Consider the following 22,555-nt stretch of genomic DNA (forward strand, 5'->3'; position numbering starts at 1 on the left):
TGCGCACAAACGGGCGACGCATCGTTAAAACTAGCACCAGAATCTTGAAACCATGGAAGCACAATTGTTTCATGTGCGACTCTGCCTAGCACAGTTCGAATCCAGCACGCGTCGCGTTAGAAGAGTTCGTTGACCAATCTGTCCTGACGGGCTGGAAACACGCCTTGGAGGTTCTTTTGCGTCGTCACGGAAACTGTGGACAGCTCCTACGCTTGCAATTGGTAAGAAGCGCGCGCGCATATCGACGACGTGTCCGATGCAAATCAACGTGGAAAATGGGGTGCTGCGGGCGAAACTTGCAAATGGGCAATATTAGAAGGACAGCGCTGGCTTTGGGGCAAGATTAGCCGTACGGTCAGACAGGCACGCAGTGCCAGCAGGACAGAGCTTGGAACTTGAACTACCCAAGGTAAGGCAAAGACAAAGGTCAGTCATGTCGAGCACGTGTGGTCGGGCCTCGCACGTACAAAGGAGGTTCCTTTCGCTCGCCGCACTGGACGCGAGAGGACACGTCAAGACACAGTCAACAGCGAAAGATCAACATACAGAGGGGGATAGCCGTCAGCGGAGTCATCAGATTAGATCAAGTATTCTGTCCGTCTTAGAGGCCACTCTTCGATGCGTACGCAGTATCACCAAGGCAGGACCCCAGCCTCCTCTCCGCGGAAGGGGAAAGGCGGTTTCCAGACCTTCTGCGAGGCGACGCGAAGAGGCGTGGTCAGACCAAAGCTGAGCTGGAGGCCAGCTGCTCTCAGGACAAGCTCTTTTCATCACGCAACGTACCGCTGATAACGGCGACGAAAGGGAAGAAAGCAGGAAGCAGAGCGCACACAGCGGCCGGCTTTTGCAGGCTAGCCTAGCGCGGCCAGGTTCGGGGCGGGCAAGCTGGCAAGTGCATTAAGTAAGCATGAGCCGGGCAGAGCGCCAAGTCACGAATGCGAGGAGGATTTGTGGGTGTGCGCGTGTGTGGCTTGACTGGGCCTCAGGACGAGGTTGGGATGCTGTGGACGAAGCCAGGCTCAGTGGCACTGCGAACAGTCATGTCGCACGGCCTTGAGCTGCTTGCTAACGTCCGACAGGGGCGGGCTCGGGGCCCAGGAGCAGCCTGCCCGCCCGAGTATTTGAGGTGCCGAGCGCCTGCCTGTGCCACGGCCGCTCCTCCTGCGTTCCTCGCCCGTGCTCCTGGGTCGCCACCAGCACCCAACCCTCACGCCTGACGCGGACGCCGCTTCCGACGCTGACGCTGACACGGACGCCGACACCGATTCGCATCTTGACACTGCAACGCCGCTGCCGCTTTGCACCTTGGCAGCATTCCCCTGTTGATCTTAGCCGCCACGCTGAACGGGACAAACCAGAGCCACGCCGTTCAGTTTGATCGTGAGAAGCTGTCCTTCGCGCGAGCAGACACACGCAGGAACGGCGTCGGAAGCACATGAACAGAGGCCAGAGGCGTCATTCGCTCCGCGCTAGAAGACTTTTGCTCGCCTGGGCGGGCGCCGACTGTTCGTAGACGCGTTGCGTCCCGTTTTTGTGTGCGCTTCCCATGTGTCAGCCTTGCCAGCGGGCCCCTAATCATCGTCTGAAAAAAAGTCGAAGCAAAGAAACCAATAAAAGCTACCCTAGTCGGCCGCGGTACGAAAAAGCATCCGGAATTTTTTTTTCCCTTTTTTTTTTTTTTTTCTAAAGACAGCGTTGATATCGTTGCGCCTTCCAGCACACGCGCGGGTCCCACGCAGACGCGAACAAAGACCAGATTCTTCGTTGTCTGCCCACCAGAACGAGAAAAAAAGGCAGTATTGCCTGGACTAGTGTGTGCCACCGCGCACGGCCTAGGCAAAGCTTTAGCTCCCTCTACCACCACCGCTACAACCACCCCCTCCCCCCACCCCCCAGTTCAATATAAAAAGGGCTTCTACTTGATCTCACCTGCATGGCGGATACCGACGACGCAACCTACGCGCCGCAATCCCCAGATCTCACGGCTGCAGACCAATTTGAGCCCCACCCTCAGCACAGGGAGTACAGAGGCTCTATTCCACACATTTCGCCTTTCACTCCTACCAGTGACCTGAAGTCGCCCTTCGGCTTCCCACCCCAGCTCCTAACGCCTTCTGCCCATCGAAGTTACCCACAACCAGGTCAACCACAACCGCAACCACAAGCTCAATCGCCACGGCAATATCCACCATTGGATTCGCAGCAGGCATCGCAAGCACATACCTTGCACTCGTCTCCCCAGCCGTTGAGCTACTACAATCAGCACTTTGCTCCTACCTCTCAGTCGCCTAGCCATCCACCACCACAGCCCTTCAATCCCTATTTCGCAAACGCGACTGCTCCACAACACGCTCCGTACGGCGCTCCTATTCCCGCACCTCACCGCCAGGGCCACCCTCCGCAGCATCCGCATTCTTCCGAGGTCAAACTGCAGGAAAGCCATAGTGCCCATCAGGATTCCAGTGGAGCCGCCATGCCAGCAGCCGTGCGGGGAGGCAAGAAAGCCAAGAAGGAGGAGGAGGACGCGGGCGGCGCTGAGTACGAGAACAACGCCCCCGGCGTTAAGGAGGGCATCGAGGTGCGCACAAAGTTCCCCGTCGCTCGCATAAAACGCATCATGCAGGCCGACGAGGACGTTGGTAAAGTTGCGCAGGTGACGCCCGTCGCCGTCTGTACGTCTACTCTTCCTTTTCTCTCCTTCCTTGACTTTCTCTCATCTCAATCTTTCTCCCTCATTTTGTTTTATAGAAAAAAAATCCTTTTCAACTTCTTCCTGCCGTATTGAATCAATCACGCTAATCTATTGCCTCTTATGACTCACAGCCAAAGCACTCGAGCTCTTCATGATTTCGCTTGTCACCAAAGCTGCCGCCCAAGCTCGGAGCCGCGGCTCGAAACGCGTGCTTGCCACCCACCTCAAACAAGCTGTGCTCGAGGACGATCAATTCGATTACCTCCAGGAGATTGTAAGCAAGGTCGTTGAGGCCCCGTCCAAGACTGCAGACAAACACGAGGACAGCGACGATGCTATGGACGGTGGCAGCATTGCCCCAGCGAAGAAGAAACGTGCCACCGGCGGAGGCAAGAAGAGAAGGAAAAACAGCGACGACGATTCTTGAGCACCTAGAGTCTATTATCAATCCTCTCCCGAATGACTCTTTCTCCGCTTCCTTTCCACATGGTGTCGGTGAAGCAAATTCGGTGGTCCGAATGCTATGTGCTTCACCTGCATCGCCACCAACCTCATAATACACATGGACGTGCTTCCGGTGGACTGAATGAACCATTTAAACATAGATATCTGCATGTATGTTGTTTATTTTCTGCATGGGAATGCGGGTGTGTGCATTTTGTCCTTCATCCAGTCCACCGCGAGGGCCAAGCGTGGAGAAACAAGATGATCTTTTTTGGGGTGTACTGTGGAAGTGGAAAAATAAAGGTGGACATACAAAGTCCCGCAAGCACTAACGTGATGTTGGCGTGAGGGTATGGACAATGTCCCCCCCAACAGTAGTATACAGACAGGGACAGGTCTGCTCACGCACGCAGAAGAGCGGTACGTAGGAATGAACAAAAGCAAGTACAACTACCAACACGTACGTCTGGTTCTCTATCGGCGTGCGCTAGGAGCTAAAGCGCCGGCCGTGTTTGCGTGCAATCGTAACTTTCGCGTCTATTTCTCTTCCTTCTATTTATACAGTGTGCCAAATGATGCTGTCCATCCTGGAACCGCCTCGGATTATATGATACACAGATGTTATTCCTGATTGGACCCAAGAAAAAACCGAGTGAAGAGATGAAAGTCAGCTCCGGCGTATCCTTTGCAGTCCCTAGCATTGACCGTATCCCCTCATCTTACACGGCTTTTCACGCCCCTTCCATCCATTCTGTCTAGGGTTCCAGCGAGTGTGATAACCAAAATGATGGTATGCGGAACAGCGGCTCTGTCTAGAAGGTGAGCGCACCGGGGCCAGCGGCCTGCGCCTGTTGCAACCGGCCAACGTATGTCTTGCTGACCACGTTCCATGCGTTCATGTACTTCTCCATGCAGGCCGAGATGCACGACGACTCGCCGCTCGAGAAGGACGTTCCCGGTTTGGGAACGCAGCGGTCAAAACAGTGTTCATTGATTTTCTGTTAGGGAGAAACAAGCTGGCGTCAGGACACGGCAATTAAAGAAAGAAAACACAAATTGGAGAAAAGAGTCGAAGGTACCTCAATCAACTGACGAGCGTTTATGACGGCGGACTGCTGGCGCACCTCGTTCATGATGGCCGTCTTGGGATCGGCGGATGCTGAGGCGTCCATGGCTGCCGGGTGATGATGTGGTCGTGAGGAAGAGGGATTGTTTTGTCGCAATTGAGAGGTGGAAACGCGTCCGCCGACTGTCTGGACGGAGGTAGGCGAAACTGTCGCGCGGGGATGCTTCGAGATGCAGAGATGGAGGAGGCGAGAACGAAAAGGGCAGATAAGCTTGACGTCGACTTCGCGATGGTGGTGGTTGGGTAAAGGCGGCACGGCCGGGGTAAACCTGAGCTCTGCGAACGAATTTTTTCTGGGTCATCAAACAGGTACCGGGCCTTCCGCATTGGGACGGAGGTTCGCCGGGGACGGTTTAGAGGGGAGGGGGCCATGAAAGACGGCGCACCCCCGCCCCTTCCGCTGGGCCCTGTGTCTTACTCGTTCGTGCGGCGCGTGTGGAAGGTTTAGCTTGGGGCGCGCTGCTTCAGACTTAGCATAGGTGGTCAAACGACGAAATTCCCCAGGAGCTTTCTTCCCTCCTAGAAGTCGCACAACGCAAAAGGCTTGACTCCTCTCCGCCTTGGATCGCAGCAGTGGTTGATTTTTTTTTTTCTTTTCGCTCTCCCTTTCAGTTCCACGTTGCCTGCGGGCTCTCTTTCTTTTGTTCCCTTGTACTTAATACATATATCCTTTACCTCCCTCCTTCTCGCCTCTCTCCTTGTCTCCCCAGGTCGCTCTTTGCATCCGTGCTTCACTGGCTGGACCGCATCTCCAAAGTCAGGGAACGCACGATAACAATGATGACGTGGTTCGCTGGAGCAGCCCGGTTAGCATGGCTTTGCGCCTTGCTGTGCTCCTCGCTTGTCGCCGGTCAGGATGATGTGAAGAGCATACCGGTATGCATGAACTGATGGAGCCTGTCAATAGGAGCGCTAAGTCAGGTCCAGCTTCGCACGCACAGCCTGCAAGTCGTACGTTAAAAAGCACCTTACCTATCACGGCGTTCTCGTCTGGGCGCTCCATGATTGTTCGAACGCTCGCTGACCTTGTCGATTCTACCCTTTGTAGCCTTTCTTGGACTCGGACATGCAGAACAGATGGTTCGACTACGGCGGCGATACCGTCATACGGACGGACAAGTATATCAGGCTCACGGGTGACATTGGCTCGCGATCAGGCTGGATCTTCAGCCGTGTGCCTCTTACAGCCACAAATTGGGAGGTATGGATCACGCACACGGAACTCTCTTTCTTCTGCTTCTCTCCCGCAGGAACAGAGGGAACCGGGGACGGCAACATGTTAACATGATTGTTCGCTTTAGATTGAAGTCGAATTTAAGATCACCGGCACTGGCAGTCTCTATGGCGACGGCATGGCCATGTGGCTCACCAAGCAGCGGGCTCAAGGTGGCAGGGTGTTTGGCTTCCAAGATAGGTTCGAGGGCCTAGGCATCTTCATCGACACGTACAAGAACAACAGGCCAGGCGTAGTGTTCCCTTATGTGATGGCCATGCTTGGGGACGGCAACACTCCGTACGACAAGGAGAATGACGGCAAAGCCAATGAGCTGGCTGGGTGTTCGGTACGCAACAAAGCCCCGTTCTTACGAGATGGGATGGTTTTGAACGACAAGCTTGTGGCAAGACACTAACGCAACCGATTCGCAGGCACGGGGAATTCGCAACGCCAACCAGCCGACTAAACTTCGCCTCACGTACTTCCAGGACAAGTCACTCAGCCTAGACTTGCAGTACAAGTCCGAGGATAAGTGGGAGAATTGCTTCACACTCGGACCGGACGTCAAGATCCCCAGCGTCGCGTATCTGGGCTTCAGCGCTGAGACGGGAGAGCTAGCCGACAACCACGACCTCATATCTGTCCAGACCAGGAATCTGTACGCGCCCTCATCTGGTCCCAGCACCGGCGCGGAAAAGGGTCGCAGCAAGAAGCCCACGAACAACAAGCTGAGCTCCTCGGACAGCTCTAGTGGTGGGTGGGGTTGGTTCTTCACAAAGTTCATCATCTTCGGTTTCGTGATCACGGGTGCCTACGTCGGTTTCACAGCGTACAGGACGCAAAGGATGAGGTCGAGGTTCTGAACAAAGATTTTGCATTAGGCGAGGAAAAATTTTCGCTCAACACGTGGTGCTTTGGGTTCTTGCACGGCATGAATGCTTCCTTTCCTCTTCCTCCCTTCGACTCGTTCCCATTAGTGTTTGGCGCTGGCGTTGGCGGGCATAGGTACCTGATGCATGCGGAAAAAAAGTCGGAACCCAAAACTTTGCTGCCAGTCCCTCGTCGTCGTGAGAGCGTACAGTGACGTGGGGAATGAGGAGACGTGTGCAAGGGATATGAGCTGGAGGATGAACAGGAACGAGGCTGGATAGTGTCCCATTTTCCTCTCCACAAAGTGCAGAACATCGTCAAGACGAAAATGCTGAAGACAATGTACACTTGAACGTCTGTTTGATTTTTTTTCCCTCTATCTTGATTCCCCTCATACAAACTTTCCACTTCCTATACAGTCACACGATATTGGTACACGACCCCGATGCTAAAAACAAAATGCTTTGAGTGGAGCATTATAATCACCTTCCACTTTTACCTGGTAGGCAGCATGTTCTTGATGCTGCTCCAATATGAGCTGTCGACCTGTTTCTCTACCTCTTCTTTGGACAGCCATTTGAAGTCTGTGATGCCCATCTGGGTTGCTGCCAGGTCAAACTGGCCGGCCATGATGCGCGCCTTCATGAAGAAGAGCTTCTCGCCCATGTTTCCCGCGGCGACAAGAGCGCTGTACTTTGCACGAAGCTCTTGCAGTTCCTTCTTCTGCTTGGCAGACTCCTCCTGCGCTTCCTTGGCGCCCTTCTTCTGATTTGGCTCAGCCGCAAGCGCCTGGTACTCGACGACTCGGTGGCCGACCGGGTGGTTGCCCACGATGAAGGTGTTCATGTTGACTCCGCCGGACTGCGTGAGGATTCGCTCCGCGGCCTGGGGACCTAGTCAGTAAGGGTGCGACAAACCCGCAGCCAACCGGTTGCTCTCTTACCATGGCAAGGCTCTCTCTGCCAACTAGGACATCCTCAGGGAATGTCCACTGACCCTGCTTGTTCCGCACAAGCAGATACAAAGTCCGCTGCAGAAGCCTGTTCAGGCTTCGCTGATCACCCTTCTCATCGGCCTCAGTCCACCGCGGCATCAGAGTCAGCACCGTGTCCTGCTGCTGGGACACGCCGGCCTCCCCATCGACGGTCTCGTCGTCCTTGGGCAGAGGTATCGAGTCTTTGATCAGCTCCTTGGCCTGATGCTCTGGCTCGCAAATTGGGTCGCCCATGAGCAGCTCGTCGTTCCAGCCGGCCGTCTTGTCGTACGGATTGTACGCACCAATGTCTCTGGCGGCGACACCGCCGCGTGCTCGTCGCTTGCGCTTGAAGTCCAGCATCGCGGGAGAGTTGGGCCTGAAGTAAAAGTATTGCATTGCGGGCAGGGAGAGGCGCTCATTGAGCCGTCGCTGGTACAGGAAGAAGGCCTTCTCGAAGGGGGTCAGATCGCGCGTGATCTGCGGCGGCCGGGACAGCACCACACCGGCGCGGATCTGGTACGATTGTCTGGGCGGCGCTGCCTTTGGGGTGGTAGCATCCTCAGACGGAGCTACCGCAGCTGCTGTCGATGCACGTCTGGCCTGGAGAACATGGTTGCGACACGAGGAGCAGACTGGCCCGTTGCGTGGTATCCCTGTGTGCACGTGTGAATTAGCCAATTGATCTCATTGAGAGTCTGGACACACTCGTACCATTGCCACCAATTAGGGACTTGATACCATGGCGTGAGCCCTTCATGGCATGCGGAGGAGATGATCAGGAAACCGTTTCTCTCATGAGCAAAGAAAGAGTGGAATCGAGAAATGTTTCAATGTGGTTAGCGCATTCGTTCCCCGACCGCACGCCTGTCGTGCTGTTGCTGACTAAGCAAGCATCCCCGTGCGTCCAGTACATATTTCCCCTCGCGTGCGCTGCCTCCTCGTCTTCTTTCCCTTTTTTTTCTTTCAAGTTGATACGGCAACAAACCTTATCGTCAGCTGTCTTGTGTTCCCTACAACTTCTGACCATTCCCCGTTGTCAAGAAGGACCTCCGTGGTCTTTTTCGCTAATGATACCTTCAACAATCTCCAAGGTGTATCATTAGATAGTACCTACGGACATTCTCTGTGCCAAATGCACCCGGGCCTTTTCTGATTGGCATTTTTACTGTAGGCTCATTTTGTCTGCGCCAGTCTCGAATTTCCTCCCTCTTGTTGCTTCAAAAATTTGATTTTCCAATGGGTGTATGTGTGTGTGTGTGTGTGAATTCTTGCTCGCCTTGCATATTTGTGAAGTGCTTATGCAAGCCTCGTATGCCTGTCGACGCCAATATTGAGTGGCCAAACCTTTGCTCGAATGAGGTGTGCGGCGTCTGGACGGAAAAGATATACTTGGTAGACTAGAATCTTCTTCGTACATATCAAATCTCATTACAGTCAGCAGTACAATCTGACTTTGTGGAACTCCTTTCGTTATCTTTGTTCGCCGCAGCTTACCCCCAGCTTTTCAACTGGTAATGCGGAGTTACAGCACGTCGGTCAGCGTATGCCTAGCCCAGCTGAACCTGTGACGGAACCCAGACGAGATCCCGGGCCGACAAATTTTTTGAAAGCTTGCTCTGCAGCGCTTTTGCCATGGCTGAAGGAGCAGTAGCAACGGCAAGCTCACCTGCCATCGATTTGGGTGAGGATTTAAACTGTGCAGTATGTCGTGCAGCGCATCATTGTCATTCTCTCTCCAGAGTCCCCCACCTACCCGATCTTTACTCTCGCAGAACATGTAATTAACAAATATACAGATATGTATGCAGATATTGTACCAACCTCTGACGCTACTCGATTGCATGCACACTTTTTGCGGTGCGTGCCTAAAGGACTGGTTCGCTCATCAAGCTGCAAGCGCGCGCAGCATACATCCCTATACCTGCCCATCATGCCGCGACTCAGTGCGAACAACGAAGCGCTATCCGTTGATAATGAACTGGCTGGAAAAACACTTGAGCAAGAACCCAGATAAGGCGCGCTCAGAAGAGGACAAGCGCGAACATGAAGAGAAGTACAAGCCTGGGGACAACGTTCTGCCAAAGCTCCGGCTGCGACATCCACCCCCGGATGAGGAGGATAATAGGCTCATGGAAGAGGTCATGCAGATGAGCTTACGGGAGGCTGGAATCACAGAAAGCTCAACGCAGGCAAACACTTTACAGCCCACGGATAGCAGAAGGCCAGGGCTGGGGCACGTCGGAGGGGGAAGCAGAAGTCGCAATGGGTCTCGCAGTCCAGGACGTCGCTCGACAGAGCGCTCGCGGGAGGCAGAAAGGAATGAAGCCGACCTGCCTTCACCGACGCAGCGAGAAACTAGTACAAGACAGGTTGAGCACCAGTCCAGCTTGATATCGCTCCTCAGCGTCTCTGAAATGAGCCCAGAAGAGATGCAGCAGGAAATCACAAGGATGATTGCAGATGAGGGCCTGTTGGACGACGTCGATCTGAGCAATCTCGATGCGACTAGAGAAGAGGAGCTAAGTGAAAGAATCGCTGCAGCTTACAGGAGGCGGAAGGAAGATGCGAGACGACGTCGTCGGGAGGCAGATGCCGCCCGTGACCGTAGCAGGCATCAGGATCGAAACACTCAACGAGCGCCCAGTTCGAGAACGTCGAGCCGCCCAGGAACTGAGGAAAACGGTACACGGGCAACGGACAGGCGAAGAACCGGCGATGCTCGACCACCTCCAATATCGAATCCGCAACTTATTGATTCGGCCAACCAAGGACAGGCACGTCATCGGCGGTCTGGAAGCTCAGGAAATAGTCGAGCGACGGCCAGGATGGACAGCGGTGTGGCGTCGTTGCCATCACCTACGCTAGCGCCTATATTACCCGTTGTGTCTACTTCAGAGGAGAGCAGGCGACGACAGTCCAACGAACGAAGTGCGACTGATCCGAACAGAGCACCTACGGGCAGTCACGTATCGCAACAAGCAAGTCCTGGTTCTGCACCAGCCACGCCGCGAAACGCAGAGATGTCTCATGCTTCTTTTAGGACTCATGTGCGTCAGAGATCCGACAGCAATCCTCAGCATTCACCGAGGTTGGGCAGCTCTAACACATTTCCACGAACAAGCCATAACCACAGCACATCTTCACTTCCCATTGGGCTTAATCATTCAGCAACAGATCCGTTTGGTATTTCCTCGTCAGGATCTGGCACATTGAATCTCCCTTCGTCTGCTGGGAGACCATCTTCATCCTCATCTACATCTGCCCACAGTAGGCCAGTCTTGCACACCGAGCCATCAATCTCTTGCAGCAAGTGCGCAAAGGAACATATTGAATTTGAGGTCCACTACAATTGTCCCAAATGCTCCACGGAAAGTCAGCCCTACAATATTTGCAAATCGTGCTTCCGTCATGGAATGGATAACTGCCAAGGGTGGTTAGGCTTTGGATCGGCCGCGATGCGCGTCTACGAGTCGCGAATGCACTCGAAAACTCAACCGCCAAGTTCTTTAGAGAAGCCACACGTCTTTACGGCACAACGCTACGTTAGACCAAAACATCCACTTGTCCCTTCTCCGACATCGGACCGCCCTCATCGACAGCTCACGTACGAAGATCCAGCAAAGCGACTAGAGAAAGGCGTGTTTTGCGACCAATGCTCGGCCTTCGCCAACAACTGTTATTGGAAGTGCGATGCTTGTAATGACGGCGAATGGGGATTCTGCAACGACTGTGTGAATCAGGGAAAGCATTGCACGCATCCACTTCTGCCTCTGAAGGCCCGAGAGAGCGAGTATACGAGTATTAGCCAAGTGGATGGCCATTTAAGTGCTCCGACACGGCCAGACGCCGAACAACACCCGTCACCGCCGCTTACGCCAAAGTCGGCCTCCATAATCGATGGTCCTGTTGTCATACCTGTTGCAAACATACCATTCCAGCCACTCACCTTCCATACTCTATGTGATCTGTGCACAAATCCCATACCGCCGTCAGTAACACGCTTCCATTGTCCACAGTGCAACGGGGGCGATTACGACATATGCATGAGTTGCTATCACGGACTGGTGGCCACGGGAAAGATCAGCAGTGTCAACGGCCCGCAAGGCTGGCGCAGATGCCCTCAGAACCACCGCATGGTTGTCATCGGCTTTCAGGATGCCGGCGGAGGCCAACGTCGCGTCGTGGCCCGCGACTTGGTCGGCGGGTGGACTTTCTTCGAAGAACCTCAAGGCTCTAACAATGCCGTGAACACCACCTCCGTGGGGACTCGAAAATGGCGATGGACTGGCGACAACGGGCAGGAACAAGAAGCGGATCCTGAGTACCGGACGCGTTTAGCAGGCCATGTCCGCATCCCACCCGATGGAGGAATCGGTCTTGTCTTCTACGCACGCTGGAATTACTTCCCGGAAAACGCGACGGATAAGGACCTTTGCTTTCCCAAGGGAGCGGAGATCAGAGAGGCAGAAGACATCAACGGCGATTGGCTATGGGGGGTATACGCCGGAAAGACGGGATTGTTTTTCGCACCGTACGTCAACTTCCTTCGCAAAGTTACAGTATGAGGTCAAAATTTAGAACACAGATTCTAATAAAGTATTGGATGTATATGTTATGATGTGTGATGAGCATTCTTACTATGGTCAATGGCGGTTCATTGGACGCTGTGTCTTCGTAACAAGCATACAAAATGACATGATTGCTTTTCCTTTCTCTCATTTCTAGATATTGGTTTGATCAAAATCGTTCTTTCGAGCATCGGATCATTTCTCCGCAAGAATTTACGCGACAGTATTTGGCAAGTTGTTCATCTCCACATCGTAGGTTAGCTTTGGGCCAACTAGATCCACGAGATTTTTTTCTTTTATTGCCACGAGACTTGGGGGTCTAGAGTACCAAAAAGAGCCAACAATCCATGTTACATTCACGTAATTTGTCCGTTGCAAGGCTGAAAAGTTTTTTTTTTTGTCCTTTTTGGCCTGCGCGACACTAGCAACGCCGAGTGCTTGGATGACGGGTCACACTCTCGGAACGCCCAGATTGATAAGATCAATCTAATCTTGGGTTGCATTTTCGGCCACTCCGTGTATGGCTGCATCAGCGTCCGCATCAGGGCGTCCAGCCCAAGAATGTGCCATGAGGTAGCAGTGATCCGGAGCGTGATGTTTAGTCTGCTTGTCTCCCTTGGCGCCAAGTGGAAAATGTGAGAGGAATCTCGAGCGGCCTTACTCTACTTGTTTTAGTTTCAGAGGCCCTTGATCTGATAGAAGTCCATCTGTGCCATGATCAGCGGAGCTCTTGCCGAGCATCCATTCGAGTTCAACGATGCAGAGAATGGTCGCCGCCGTTTTCTCGTGTTTTTAAACCCTCGCTTTGGTCCTACTTCATTTCCAAAACTCTTTGCGTTGTTCTATTTTTCTATGCTCGTCGTTTCTCCCTTTGCGGACACAATAGCTGTGAGCAGAGGCTGACACCAAGCGCCGAACAAGATGTCGAAGTTGAACGACGACCACAAGGTCGAGGTCAATCATGAAAGGGCTGAAGAACCTAAATCTTCACATGGTCATGAAAACATCAATGATGATTGCGATACTGAGAGTCAAGTAAGTGAGACTCAAGCCGGCGTGAAAAAGTTGGAGGCCATCAGCAAGACATGGACCTCAACAGGATTGATTATCGCCTACGTCACGTAAGTTCACCGCATCATCTAAACAGGAGAAATGCCAGTGTGAAAAAATACTAGCAATCTCTTCCGTAAAGAATCGATAGTAAACTTTGTTTCGATTGCAACATACCAGACGTTTCTAGTAACGATGTCGACAAGGCTGAGCGAGGCTGATGAGATCTGATTAGATTGCTGTTGATTGCCAATGCCACATCTCTCGAGGTGCAGGTTACGAGTGTGATGGGTAGTTACGCGACGAGTTCGTTCGGCGAACATTCTCTTATTGCGACTATTTACGTGGTTCAAAGTGTTGTCAACTGTACGTTTTCGTCGGTTGAATCGAGCTTTAGAAGCGCTAATCATTTTTAAAGCCGTAATCAAGCCTCCCATGGGTAAAATTGCCGATGTCTTTGGTCGTCTGGAATCGTTCTGCACATCAATTCTCCTGTACACAATCGGCTACATAATGCAAGCCTCCAGTCAAAATGTGCAAACCTTTGCGGGAGCTCAGATCTTCTACTCAGCCGGAAATCAAGGACTACAGATACTTCAGCAAATCTTTGTTGCCGACACAACGGATCTGCTCAATCGTGCGCTCTTCTCGACCTTGTTTGACGTTCCATTCCTCTGGACTGTGTGGGCAGGCCCGGAGGCGGCTCAACGCATTCTAGAGACTACCACCTGGCGCTGGGGCTATGGGATGTGGGCAATCATTCTGCCGGTCGTGTTCACTCCACTTGCAGTGATCCTCTTCCTAAACCAAAGGCGGGCGAAGAGGCAAGGACTGGCAGTACCAAGCCCCTTGCATGGAAAATCTGCCTTAGAAATAATAAAGAACTTCTGGTACGACATGGACCTATTCGGCCTCCTCCTTTTCGCAACTGCCATCTCGCTGATTCTCCTTCCATTGACTCTTGCTCCTCGGGCAAGTCGGGGATGGGAAACGCCTAGTATGATTGCAATGCTCGTCATCGGCGGCGTGTTCCTCTTGCTGTTTCCATTCTGGGAAAATTCCAAGAGGCTCACGCCCAGACCATTCTTCCCGCCAGCTTTATTTAAGAGCAAGACGGTCATCGCAGGCAATCTGATTGCCTTTTTCTATTTTAGTAAGCAGATATCCGGATTCTCGAACCCAAGCTGTACGCTAAGATGTTCCACAGTGGCCTTCTACTTGTCAGTCTTCCCATACTTTTACTCGTACCTTGTCATAGTGCAGCACAAATCAACTGCAGCGGCCGGACACATTACACAGGTCTTTTCGTTCACGTCCACGGTGTCGTCAATAGCGGTGTCTTTCATGATCAAGTATACCGCTCATTACAAGTACTTTATTACCGCTGGAGCTTGTATATACCTGATGGGCATGGGCATCATGTTTCACTACCGCAACGAAGGTGCATCTACCGGGACTCTCATTGGCACGCAGCTGGTCATTGGAATCGGCGGCGGCATGCTCAACGTACCAACTCAGCTCGGCGTCCAGGCCTCCGCATCTCATCAGCAAGTGGCCTTGGCAACGGCAGTCTGGCTCACCATTCTTGAGGTTGGCGGTGCAGTAGGCAACGCCGTGTCAGGCGCGATCTGGAGTAGCAACGTCTTACCAAAACTCCGCCAATACTTACCAGAAGCTTCAGTTGGAAGTGCTGAGCTCATTTACGGAAGCATCAACTACTCGGGTAACTACACGCTGTACCCGGTCGGATCACCAGAACGCGTAGCAATCAACCGATCATATCAGGAAACTATGAAGCTGTTGCTCACAGCGGCTGTGATTGTGGCCGCGCCTATAATTCCACTTAGTCTGCTCATGAAGAACTACAAGCTCGACCAGATGGATCAGAAGGTCGAAGGAAAGGTCATTGGTGATACCAAGAAAGGTGACGAGAGGCGCCGAAGTATTTGGGGCCGCTAGGGTAAGCGTACGTCTAGCTATTTGCCGTACAAAACGGCTGTAGCTGAAGACGTTTGTATGTGGATGATCAGGCGCTGTAGCTGTAGATAGAATTGTGTGGAGAAGCAACTACATATGTGAAAGTGGCAGAGCCCACGGTGATCTGCGTGCAACAATGGCGAGAAGTTAGCATAGCGACGCCCCATGTGCGTTCTCACGTTTCCTCGTGGCTGCTCCGCGTTTCAGGCCAAAACATATGCTCGATGCGACCAGCTAGTGCTCGGATCGTATCGAAACCGAAGTCTGACACGCCATCGAGATGGAGAACGATTGGAACCATGTTTGCAAACCAAAAGGAGCTTGACCGAAGGCCGGGTTGGGGTAGATGTCGCGGACGTGGAAGAACACGACAGAAGGCGCGAGAGTGAAAGTGAGCGAGGTTGCGGGTTGGGCCAAGACATGGCAGCAGAACGTCTGAGTCGCTGGCTGCGTTGGATTCTGGCCATGGTCAGGGTTGTAGACGGGGGGATGGTGGAACGCTGGTTCCTGCATAGGCACGATGCATGACTTTTGCAACGCATAGTCGAGGTACCGCGAGCTGTTTCGAAAGATGCGCCCTCAGAACGGGAAAGAAGGTGGCGCTGCATTCCATCGCGCTGGCATCTGACGAGGATCAGAAACGCGAGGACATCGGATCGATGCGGTACAGAGTAGCGCACGGGGGACGCTTGAGGCACAGGCAAGGACAAAGTTCTCCGACTCCGTAGTAGCTCAGCGGAAGCAGTGGGAGGCCGCGGCGGCCGTGGAGGTATCGGCGTCGGCATCACCGTCATCATCGTCATCATCATCATCATCGGCAGCGGCAGCAGCAGCAGCAGCAGCAGCAGCAGCTCTGTAGCGTGTGGTCGCAGGCGTGGCCCACGGGGTGAGCAGCCGCCTGGCCCGGTCTGTCCTCACTCGCACAGCCAACTTCGTTTCTTTTCTGGCCGTACGGTCCAGCGCGTTTCTTTTCCTTCTCGCACGTTCGATCCGGCTGGTTGTCCTGGCTGCTCGCAGCGACGTCCAGGCGCGGCCCTGCACGGGGATCATCAGTTCCATCCAGAGAGCTCCGCGCAAGCCAGCGCTGCTGGTGTTGCCCACCCACCGGCGCCAACAGCCCCTACGCCAATCCTGAACCAGCGGGCCCCCTCCGCCCCCCCCAAAACTTAGCGCTGTCCGCCCAAGCTGCAAAAGCCAAAAAGACACCAGCACAGCGCAACAAAAAGAACTCGCCAATCTCCGCTATTTTATCTCCAACCCGTCCTGTGGACGCATTCCTCTCCCGTCGACGTGCAACCCCCCGAACAACACGAGAGCAATCAGATCGTGTCCTTGCCTCCACCTCTCTTTCTTTTCTTTTCTTTTCTTTTGCTGCTGGACTCCTCGGGTCTCCATCCTCGAACTTATTCTTTTCTCGCCTCCCCCTGCGCCCGCTCACGTCTCCGCTTTGCTGGCTGCCCTCTACAAAGGCCCCTCCGTCGACCTGCCCATCTCCGCCACTGATCCTGTTGCTGGTGCTGCTTCATCGACGCGACTATTGTTCGTCGTGTCGTAGGCTCCTGCGACTTCTCTCGCCACCGGCCAAGGGACGACCGCCTGACCTGAAAACTTCGTTTGCGGATAATTCTTTCGCCTTCCCATACTTGCTCTCCGTCCACTCCACCTCCTCACCTTCACCCACAGCCTCCCTTCGCCACAGCGTTTCACCTCTTCTCCTTCCTCGCTTATCCTGTCGCGCATACGGCGAGCCTAGGCACTGTGCGCTTCCACTACACAAGTACGTGCTTGTAATCCCTTGTTCACGATATTGTCTCTTTCGAGATTGCCGAGCTCGATTCCGAGCTTCGTTCCACAGCGATCATCACGCACCGGCCCGGCGTCAAATTGCACGTTGAGGTCTGAGCAGGATAAAGAAGAAGTCGCCAAAGGCCCTGCTAGATCATGGAACCGCTGAGCCTAGAGAGATTAGCATAGATTCCTCAGATACGTGACGAACGCAGCGATTCGGTTTAGCAGCGCCTTTGAAGATCTTCATCCGCATTGTCGCTCACTGCGAACCAAAAGATGTATGCGCACAAACTCACGATTAGGTCTAGAACAACTAAAATACCACCCTTCGAGTCCTGGTGGATCTCCAACGCGTCGCAAAGTATATTCCTAAACCGGCGAACGGTCCGTCTCCACAAAGGTGACTCCTTCACGACCAGCAGTCGCGTTGACGAAAACAAAAATCCTAGCCAATTCATAAGCACCTCTGCAGGTGACTGAATAGCAGAAGCTCAAATTATCGTAGCAGGACACAAAGATGAGTCCGACAATCAAGTGCGCAGCTAATGAACCCCCTTACACATGTGCGGCGTACTGAGCTGCTCGCAGGTGCGTCGTCGTCGGTGATGGTGCTGTTGGTAAGACATGTCTGCTTATCAGCTATACCACCAACAAATTCCCCTCCGAATACGTTCCTACAGTTTTTGACAACTACGCGGTCACCGTAATGTGAGTTGGATGCTACTAGGTGAACATTTAGCACCGCTAAATGTAGCAGGATTGGCGACGAGCCATACACCCTGGGTCTTTTCGACACCGCCGGACAAGAAGATTATGACCGTCTGCGGCCGCTGTCATATCCTCAGACCGACGTCTTCCTCGTCTGCTTTTCTGTTACGTCGCCGGCCTCGTTCGAAAACGTCCGGGAAAAATGGTTTCCAGAAGTCCACCACCATTGTCCTGGTGTTCCATGCCTGATTGTCGGAACGCAAGTTGATCTTAGAAATGACGAAGCGGTGAGAGAGAAGCTTGCGAAACAAAAGATGCAGCCTGTCACAAAGGAAATGGGTGAAAGGATGTGCAAGGAACTAAAGGCCGTTACATATGTTGAGTGCAGCGCCCTAACGCAGTACAAGCTCAAAGATGTGTTCGATGAGGTATGTCATCAACAGCTGTCTTTTTACCTCTCAATCAGCATGCGGGGGCACTACAGCAGACCCGTCCCGTAACGTAATGCAGAGCTGACCTCTTCTGCAGGCGATTGTCGCTGCATTGGAACCTCCTCCCAAGGAAGGCAAACGGAAACGAAAGGGTGGCTGTGTTGTCCTATAAGTCTGACATTGGACTCTCGTATTTCTTCGCCTTCGTTTCCCGTCGTATCATTCTTTTGAATCTTTCTCATTTGCCAACAAGCACTTAAAAAACAACTACAACAGCGCTTCATATCGGTACATCGATCCCGTTGCAGCGTGGAGTTCCGACGGCGTTTCGCGCCATTTTTCAGATGATGTCTTTCGGGCGATTTGGCGAGTCATTCGGGATACCTCGATTCTTATTGCTATATTCTGCCAGGCACGCGAGCGCTCTTTGAGGGTTTGATAGGCCAGATTCTCCTTTTTTTTGGTCTAGCTTCGATAAGGATAGAATTCAATCTTGAGTTTTCTTTTCAAACTTTTCTCATTAACTAACCATGAAGCATTTTGATACTGCCATGTAACTGAGCTCTGTTAGCTTGTACTGTAGGTTTACGATAGGGACGAACTACACGACATGCGGATGTCAACGGAATGAGCTATAGATCTCAGTGAACTCAACTAAGCGAGTACGCGACTTCCGTGAAAGATAAGGGTTCTGGTTCGTGTGGCCGCCTTACAACGATGATGTGACTGGTTGCCACGCGATTGTATAAACTTTGCGGACACGCGTGCGATGTTTGCCCACCGCGACAACCAGGTTGCTATGGAGTTTGATATCACGCTAACGTTGCTCAAGTCACTCCGAAGTTTTGAGAATCATCAACAACGGTTAATCTCGAATGACTTCTAAACTTCTCCATACTCCTGCGAATTACAGTTCGTATGCAGTTGTAGCGTGGACAACTTAGTCATCCTCTTTCCACAAGTACTTCGATTGCGCTTGTGTTGGCTCGACTTGTCTTGAGTTGGCTGTGAGCATCTTGGCTCAAAATGCTTCGTTCAAAGTCACCATTCAAAAAACGCTCTCCGAAAGTCGACAGCTCCGATTCAATTCCCGCTCCACTGTTCTCTGTCCATCATTTCTCTAGCGTGCAAGAGTTTCAAGAGTTACAGAGGCAGCAACAGTTACTCAATGGCAATGCGTGGGCCCAGCAAATGGGCCGTTCACGCGCGAACTCCGTACGCCTTCCTCACCCAAATAAGAATGTCTACTGCTAATACAAAGCTGAAGGTCAGCGTCAATGAGCCGAACACGCCACAGACCGCCATGACGAGTGTTATCCAGTCGCTCGAGTCTACTGATCACTTGTCGTCAACGGCTATGGACGCAACAACAGCAAGTATGAAAAGAAGAGTTCAAGTTCCATTGAAGCTCGTCCCAGACAATGCAATGGGTGCCGTCCCAACACAGCGCGATGACCTCGAAAACAAAAAGCATGCCCTAATGCAGATGCAGATGAACATGGCCACACTCGGGAACATAAGTGAAGACAACGCTAGATTGAGCACAGATTTTAGCGCTGCCGACGTCTCTAAGGCCGACGAGCAGCATGCCTCTCGCCCGAAAAGCCCAGGTAAGAAGCTTTTCCAGAAGTTCTTCCGACACTACACTTCGTCTGAGACACCACCTAAAACATCCCTGGAGTGGGAGGAGACTCCTGAAAAGGCTGTGAAAATCTTGGGTAAAGAGAGTTTGAAACGAAGGAAAGAATACAAGACCGCCACGAAGCAATCAGGCACCACGGAAGGGCTTCTGGATAGTCTGGATTTCAAGTGCATAGGCGCCAGTGTCCACAACCGCTCGGCAACGACGTTGTCGGCCAATGCCTCCACACCCTCCACAGCTGAGTTTACCACACCTACAGATTGTGGGATTCCGAGCGTGGGAGAGACTGGTCGCCAGCCGATGCGAGTTTCCGCGAGCACAGCGCAGCCTACCGTGAACGACGCGGCGACGCTGGACACCATTTCGCCGTCGATAGAAGGCAAGTTGGATGGCTCAGGACAAGGCCTCTGTCTCCGCAGCCCAGAGAAGCACCTACAATACCTCAATAACATCATTCCACCGACTCCACCAAGCAAAGAAAGTACGGCTTTTCCAGCCATCATAACAAGATCTCCCCTGGATGTCAAGAAAACGAAAAATGACAGCCCTTCTGACACACCCAGCTCCATGTACTGTATGTTCAACGCTAAGCGCGAGGAACAGTCAACGCTCCCTGAACACCTGGGGCGGTACTGCGGAAAGGAGTACCTCAACCTTGTGCTCAACAAACCCAGTTTCTCCTCGTTGCGTGACTCCCCATCCATTCGGTCAACCTACGGCTTTGTCGTTTCCCCCGCAACAGAATTGGCCAATGGCAGCACCTTCGATTCTCCCATCACACGCTTCATTGAGTCACCCATCATTCCTCGCTCAGCTGGCCTTTCTATGTCACGCAACGTCTCTTTGGAGTCTAAGACGACTGAGACGACACCTCACGGCCGTGCGCTTAGCCGGCGGTGGAGCGATGGTTCCCTCGCAGCATGGAAGGCGCAGTCTGAAAAAGCTGTGCCGTGCCTTCCTCCGGCGTTCTATTCACCCTACGGGTATATTGCACCAGGTTGTTACGCGAACTTCGCGCGTCCCAGCACCAACGTAAGTTCTTAACCTCCTTGAGTTGCTAGCATAAGATCAAAATTATCTCCGCCCACGTCGCAATTTGTTCCTCGTCACTGCTTGTTCACTTTCGATGTAATGACCCGGTTTTTTCAACCCCCTTCTCCACCCTCACCGCGTCAGATCTAAGCTTCTACGCCAGACCAACGCATCTACCCGACACCGTTAAGTATCAGAATACTCCAATTTCAAAAGCCTTTACATTGTAATGACACAAATCTTCTTGCATAAATTTGTGGTTATGATGTTAATAATGTCTAGGAAGACGTCTCACTCTACTGTCTTCCACAAGCTTCCGTTGGTGAACTAGAGAGCTCTCCTCCCCAGGATTGGTAAGTTATGGGTTGAGATGTATATCAAAAATAAAGTATTCTAACAGCCGTCAATAGCACCGCTGTCAAACCTATGCCTATTTCACCTAAGCCATCATTTGAGTTGGTTCAAAAGAGCAGCGACGCCAGTAAACCTCACCAGGACGCCACACCGTCTGCAAAACCTCGAAAGTTCGTTGTCAGGAAGCGTTGCTCATCCGATATCGCCGATCACGCTCGCAAAGACGTCGTTGACGGGCTTGGACTTTCGCCGCTTATCACACAGACCATGCATCACATCTCTGGGCAGACTGGGTCTGAGAATTCCCCGTCCCCAGGTGGTCCGCCGAGCGCTATGCCACCTCCACTCAATGTTTTTCGCAATCCGTCAATGGGGCCACTGCCGGCGAAGGATGAACTCGACGCATTCTTGGCGCTTCATCTCCACGTTGACGGTATTGCGAGTACGATCCATAATCTGATCGATCGCAAGGTCGACGAGAACATTCAGGTTACGACGTCCAAGCATGACGAGACACTGAAGATCCTATCGACCTCGTTTGATGATATCTTGGCAAAGATTGGTGGACTTGACGAGCAGCTGCTGAAGACACATGACAATCTCAATGCCTTCAAGTCGGATATGAATGAAAAGGTTATGGCCATCATCAATGTTTTGCAAGACAAAGTGCTTGATTCAATGGACAAGATGATCGAAAGCAACACGCTACTGGATCAATCTGTTGCTCAGCTTATTGCGCGCGTTGTTGACTTGGAGAAAAACCAGAAGGATGTCCTTGATATCCTGTCAACCCAGGGTTTGCAGGAGGAGAAGAATATCGCGCATCCGCCCGTCAGAAACAACCGCAGTCCCTCGCCTTCTTCTGCAAACCCGTCACCGCACCGTACATTTGCAGCACATAACTTCGCCGTCAGTTACCCAACAGCATTTAGTGCAACCCATGTGACTTCTGCTGGAGGCACACTGTATCCTTATGGGCCGTATGCAGATCCTTTCACAGCTCATCCAAACTCATACGTGCCTGCACAAGCCTGGAACGGTCATGTGATTGAGGCAAGCTTCGCAAAACTGCCCAAGGAACAGCGAGCTCAGCATTTACAAGCTCGATACGGCGGGGGTGCCCAACTGCATCGACATCCTGCATATCGCAAGCACGAACGAAGTAGCGGTGCCGAGACCAATTTAAGTAGAGACGGGGCGAACGGTGCGTGAAGATGCATGGCATGATGATCTTGCTAACGCTTCATAAAAATGAAGAGGACGAGAACATGGACTGGTATTGGGATCCGCTGAGAAGCGCGAGGATATGACAGTGCTCAGGATTGGGACGCGATTTGTATATGAGAGCTATCGCTTGCCTTGAAAGTGCTCGCATAGGATCGCAAAGTTATCAATAGGACATACAGTGGGAAAGTGCGGTCTCGCACTCGTACTCATATTGTGTGACCGGTCTCGGATCCGTGGCGTTCTCAATTGCTACCGTGGGATATAAATAACAATGCAAAATCCAATACTCTGTATGAGGGCCAGAATGTAATTAAAAGACTTGGACTTCTTGAAGATTACACTAGAATCGACTTTCAATGTCTCTCGTACATATGATGCCTAGTGAGCAGGGTGGTGGTCTGCCCGGAACCACGCAGTTCTTGTTGCTTATGACCCTGGGAGTTTTCTGCAGCAA

At 52.5% G+C, this 22,555-nt stretch overlaps 7 protein-coding genes across 9 annotated transcripts; 5 read left to right on the forward strand and 2 right to left on the reverse strand.

Annotated features, from left to right (window-relative positions):
- Positions 1-1,889: 1,889 nt before the first annotated feature.
- On the forward strand, positions 1,890-3,589 carry PV09_06622 (uncharacterized protein). The gene is made up of 2 exons (XM_016360291.1): positions 1,890-2,672; positions 2,824-3,589. The coding sequence occupies exons 1-2, from the start codon at positions 1,934-1,936 to the stop codon at positions 3,117-3,119; spliced, it is 1,035 nt and encodes a 344-aa protein (XP_016212003.1). The 5' UTR covers positions 1,890-1,933; the 3' UTR covers positions 3,120-3,589.
- PV09_06623 (uncharacterized protein) lies at positions 3,561-4,516 on the reverse strand. Its single transcript, XM_016360292.1, has 2 exons — positions 4,216-4,516; positions 3,561-4,134 (listed from the first exon to the last, which is right to left on the reverse strand). The coding sequence occupies exons 1-2, from the start codon at positions 4,306-4,308 to the stop codon at positions 3,949-3,951; spliced, it is 279 nt and encodes a 92-aa protein (XP_016212004.1). The 5' UTR covers positions 4,309-4,516; the 3' UTR covers positions 3,561-3,948.
- Positions 4,517-4,746: 230 nt separating this feature from the next.
- Positions 4,747-6,839, forward strand: PV09_06624. 3 transcript variants are annotated; one of them, XM_016360293.1, is made up of 5 exons: positions 4,747-5,138; positions 5,190-5,213; positions 5,311-5,463; positions 5,564-5,824; positions 5,910-6,839. In XM_016360293.1, the coding sequence occupies exons 1-5, from the start codon at positions 5,040-5,042 to the stop codon at positions 6,339-6,341; spliced, it is 969 nt and encodes a 322-aa protein (XP_016212005.1). In that variant the 5' UTR covers positions 4,747-5,039; the 3' UTR covers positions 6,342-6,839. The 3 variants fall into 3 exon arrangements, with proteins under 3 accessions (XP_016212005.1, XP_016212006.1, XP_016212007.1); XM_016360294.1 differs by having other exon boundaries at positions 4,747-5,112; positions 5,170-5,213; XM_016360295.1 differs by having other exon boundaries at positions 4,747-5,213.
- PV09_06625 (uncharacterized protein) lies at positions 6,690-8,116 on the reverse strand. Its single transcript, XM_016360296.1, has 3 exons — positions 8,036-8,116; positions 7,292-7,977; positions 6,690-7,233 (listed from the first exon to the last, which is right to left on the reverse strand). The coding sequence occupies exons 1-3, from the start codon at positions 8,079-8,081 to the stop codon at positions 6,844-6,846; spliced, it is 1,122 nt and encodes a 373-aa protein (XP_016212008.1). The 5' UTR covers positions 8,082-8,116; the 3' UTR covers positions 6,690-6,843.
- Positions 8,117-8,845: 729 nt separating this feature from the next.
- Positions 8,846-12,041, forward strand: PV09_06626 (uncharacterized protein). Its single transcript, XM_016360297.1, has 2 exons — positions 8,846-9,025; positions 9,121-12,041. The coding sequence occupies exons 1-2, from the start codon at positions 8,957-8,959 to the stop codon at positions 11,887-11,889; spliced, it is 2,838 nt and encodes a 945-aa protein (XP_016212009.1). The 5' UTR covers positions 8,846-8,956; the 3' UTR covers positions 11,890-12,041.
- A 772-nt stretch (positions 12,042-12,813) lies between these two features.
- On the forward strand, positions 12,814-14,998 carry PV09_06627 (uncharacterized protein; the record flags this gene model as incomplete). The annotated part of the gene is made up of 4 exons (XM_016360298.1): positions 12,814-13,013; positions 13,178-13,308; positions 13,361-14,095; positions 14,150-14,998. 4 exons carry the CDS (start codon positions 12,814-12,816, stop codon positions 14,899-14,901), a joined length of 1,818 nt encoding a protein of 605 aa, XP_016212010.1. The 3' UTR covers positions 14,902-14,998.
- A 3,874-nt stretch (positions 14,999-18,872) lies between these two features.
- Positions 18,873-22,473, forward strand: PV09_06628 (uncharacterized protein; the record flags this gene model as incomplete). Its single annotated transcript, XM_016360299.1, has 4 exons — positions 18,873-19,061; positions 19,114-20,520; positions 20,803-20,873; positions 20,931-22,473. The coding sequence occupies 4 exons, from the start codon at positions 18,873-18,875 to the stop codon at positions 22,084-22,086; spliced, it is 2,823 nt and encodes a 940-aa protein (XP_016212011.1). The 3' UTR covers positions 22,087-22,473.
- Between the last annotated feature and the right edge of the window lie 82 nt (positions 22,474-22,555).

This window comes from Verruconis gallopava (genome assembly GCF_000836295.1).
Source record: "Verruconis gallopava strain CBS 43764 unplaced genomic scaffold supercont1.23, whole genome shotgun sequence".
In the NCBI taxonomy this organism is placed as follows: domain Eukaryota; kingdom Fungi; phylum Ascomycota; class Dothideomycetes; order Venturiales; family Sympoventuriaceae; genus Verruconis; species Verruconis gallopava.

Excerpts from the sequence above, each read along its gene's own strand:
- PV09_06622 (XM_016360291.1), top strand. The coding sequence starts at position 1,934 with ATGGCGGATACCGACGACGCAACCTACGCGCCGCAATCCCCAGATCTC. Across the intron at positions 2,673-2,823 it reads GGTGACGCCCGTCGCCGTCT|CCAAAGCACTCGAGCTCTTC; the intron begins GTACGTCTACTC and ends TATGACTCACAG.
- PV09_06623 (XM_016360292.1), bottom strand. The coding sequence starts at position 4,308 with ATGGACGCCTCAGCATCCGCCGATCCCAAGACGGCCATCATGAACGAG. Across the intron at positions 4,135-4,215 it reads ACGCTCGTCAGTTGATTGAG|AAAATCAATGAACACTGTTT; the intron begins GTACCTTCGACT and ends TCTCCCTAACAG.
- PV09_06624 (XM_016360293.1), top strand. The coding sequence starts at position 5,040 with ATGATGACGTGGTTCGCTGGAGCAGCCCGGTTAGCATGGCTTTGCGCC. Across the intron at positions 5,464-5,563 it reads TTACAGCCACAAATTGGGAG|ATTGAAGTCGAATTTAAGAT; the intron begins GTATGGATCACG and ends TGTTCGCTTTAG. Across the intron at positions 5,825-5,909 it reads ATGAGCTGGCTGGGTGTTCG|GCACGGGGAATTCGCAACGC; the intron begins GTACGCAACAAA and ends ACCGATTCGCAG.
- PV09_06625 (XM_016360296.1), bottom strand. The coding sequence starts at position 8,081 with ATGAAGGGCTCACGCCATGGTATCAAGTCCCTAATTGGTGGCAATG. Across the intron at positions 7,978-8,035 it reads GTCCCTAATTGGTGGCAATG|GGATACCACGCAACGGGCCA; the intron begins GTACGAGTGTGT and ends ACGTGCACACAG. Across the intron at positions 7,234-7,291 it reads GCAGAGAGAGCCTTGCCATG|GCCGCGGAGCGAATCCTCAC; the intron begins GTAAGAGAGCAA and ends CTAGGTCCCCAG.
- PV09_06626 (XM_016360297.1), top strand. The coding sequence starts at position 8,957 with ATGGCTGAAGGAGCAGTAGCAACGGCAAGCTCACCTGCCATCGATTTG. Across the intron at positions 9,026-9,120 it reads GTGAGGATTTAAACTGTGCA|ATATGTATGCAGATATTGTA; the intron begins GTATGTCGTGCA and ends ACAAATATACAG.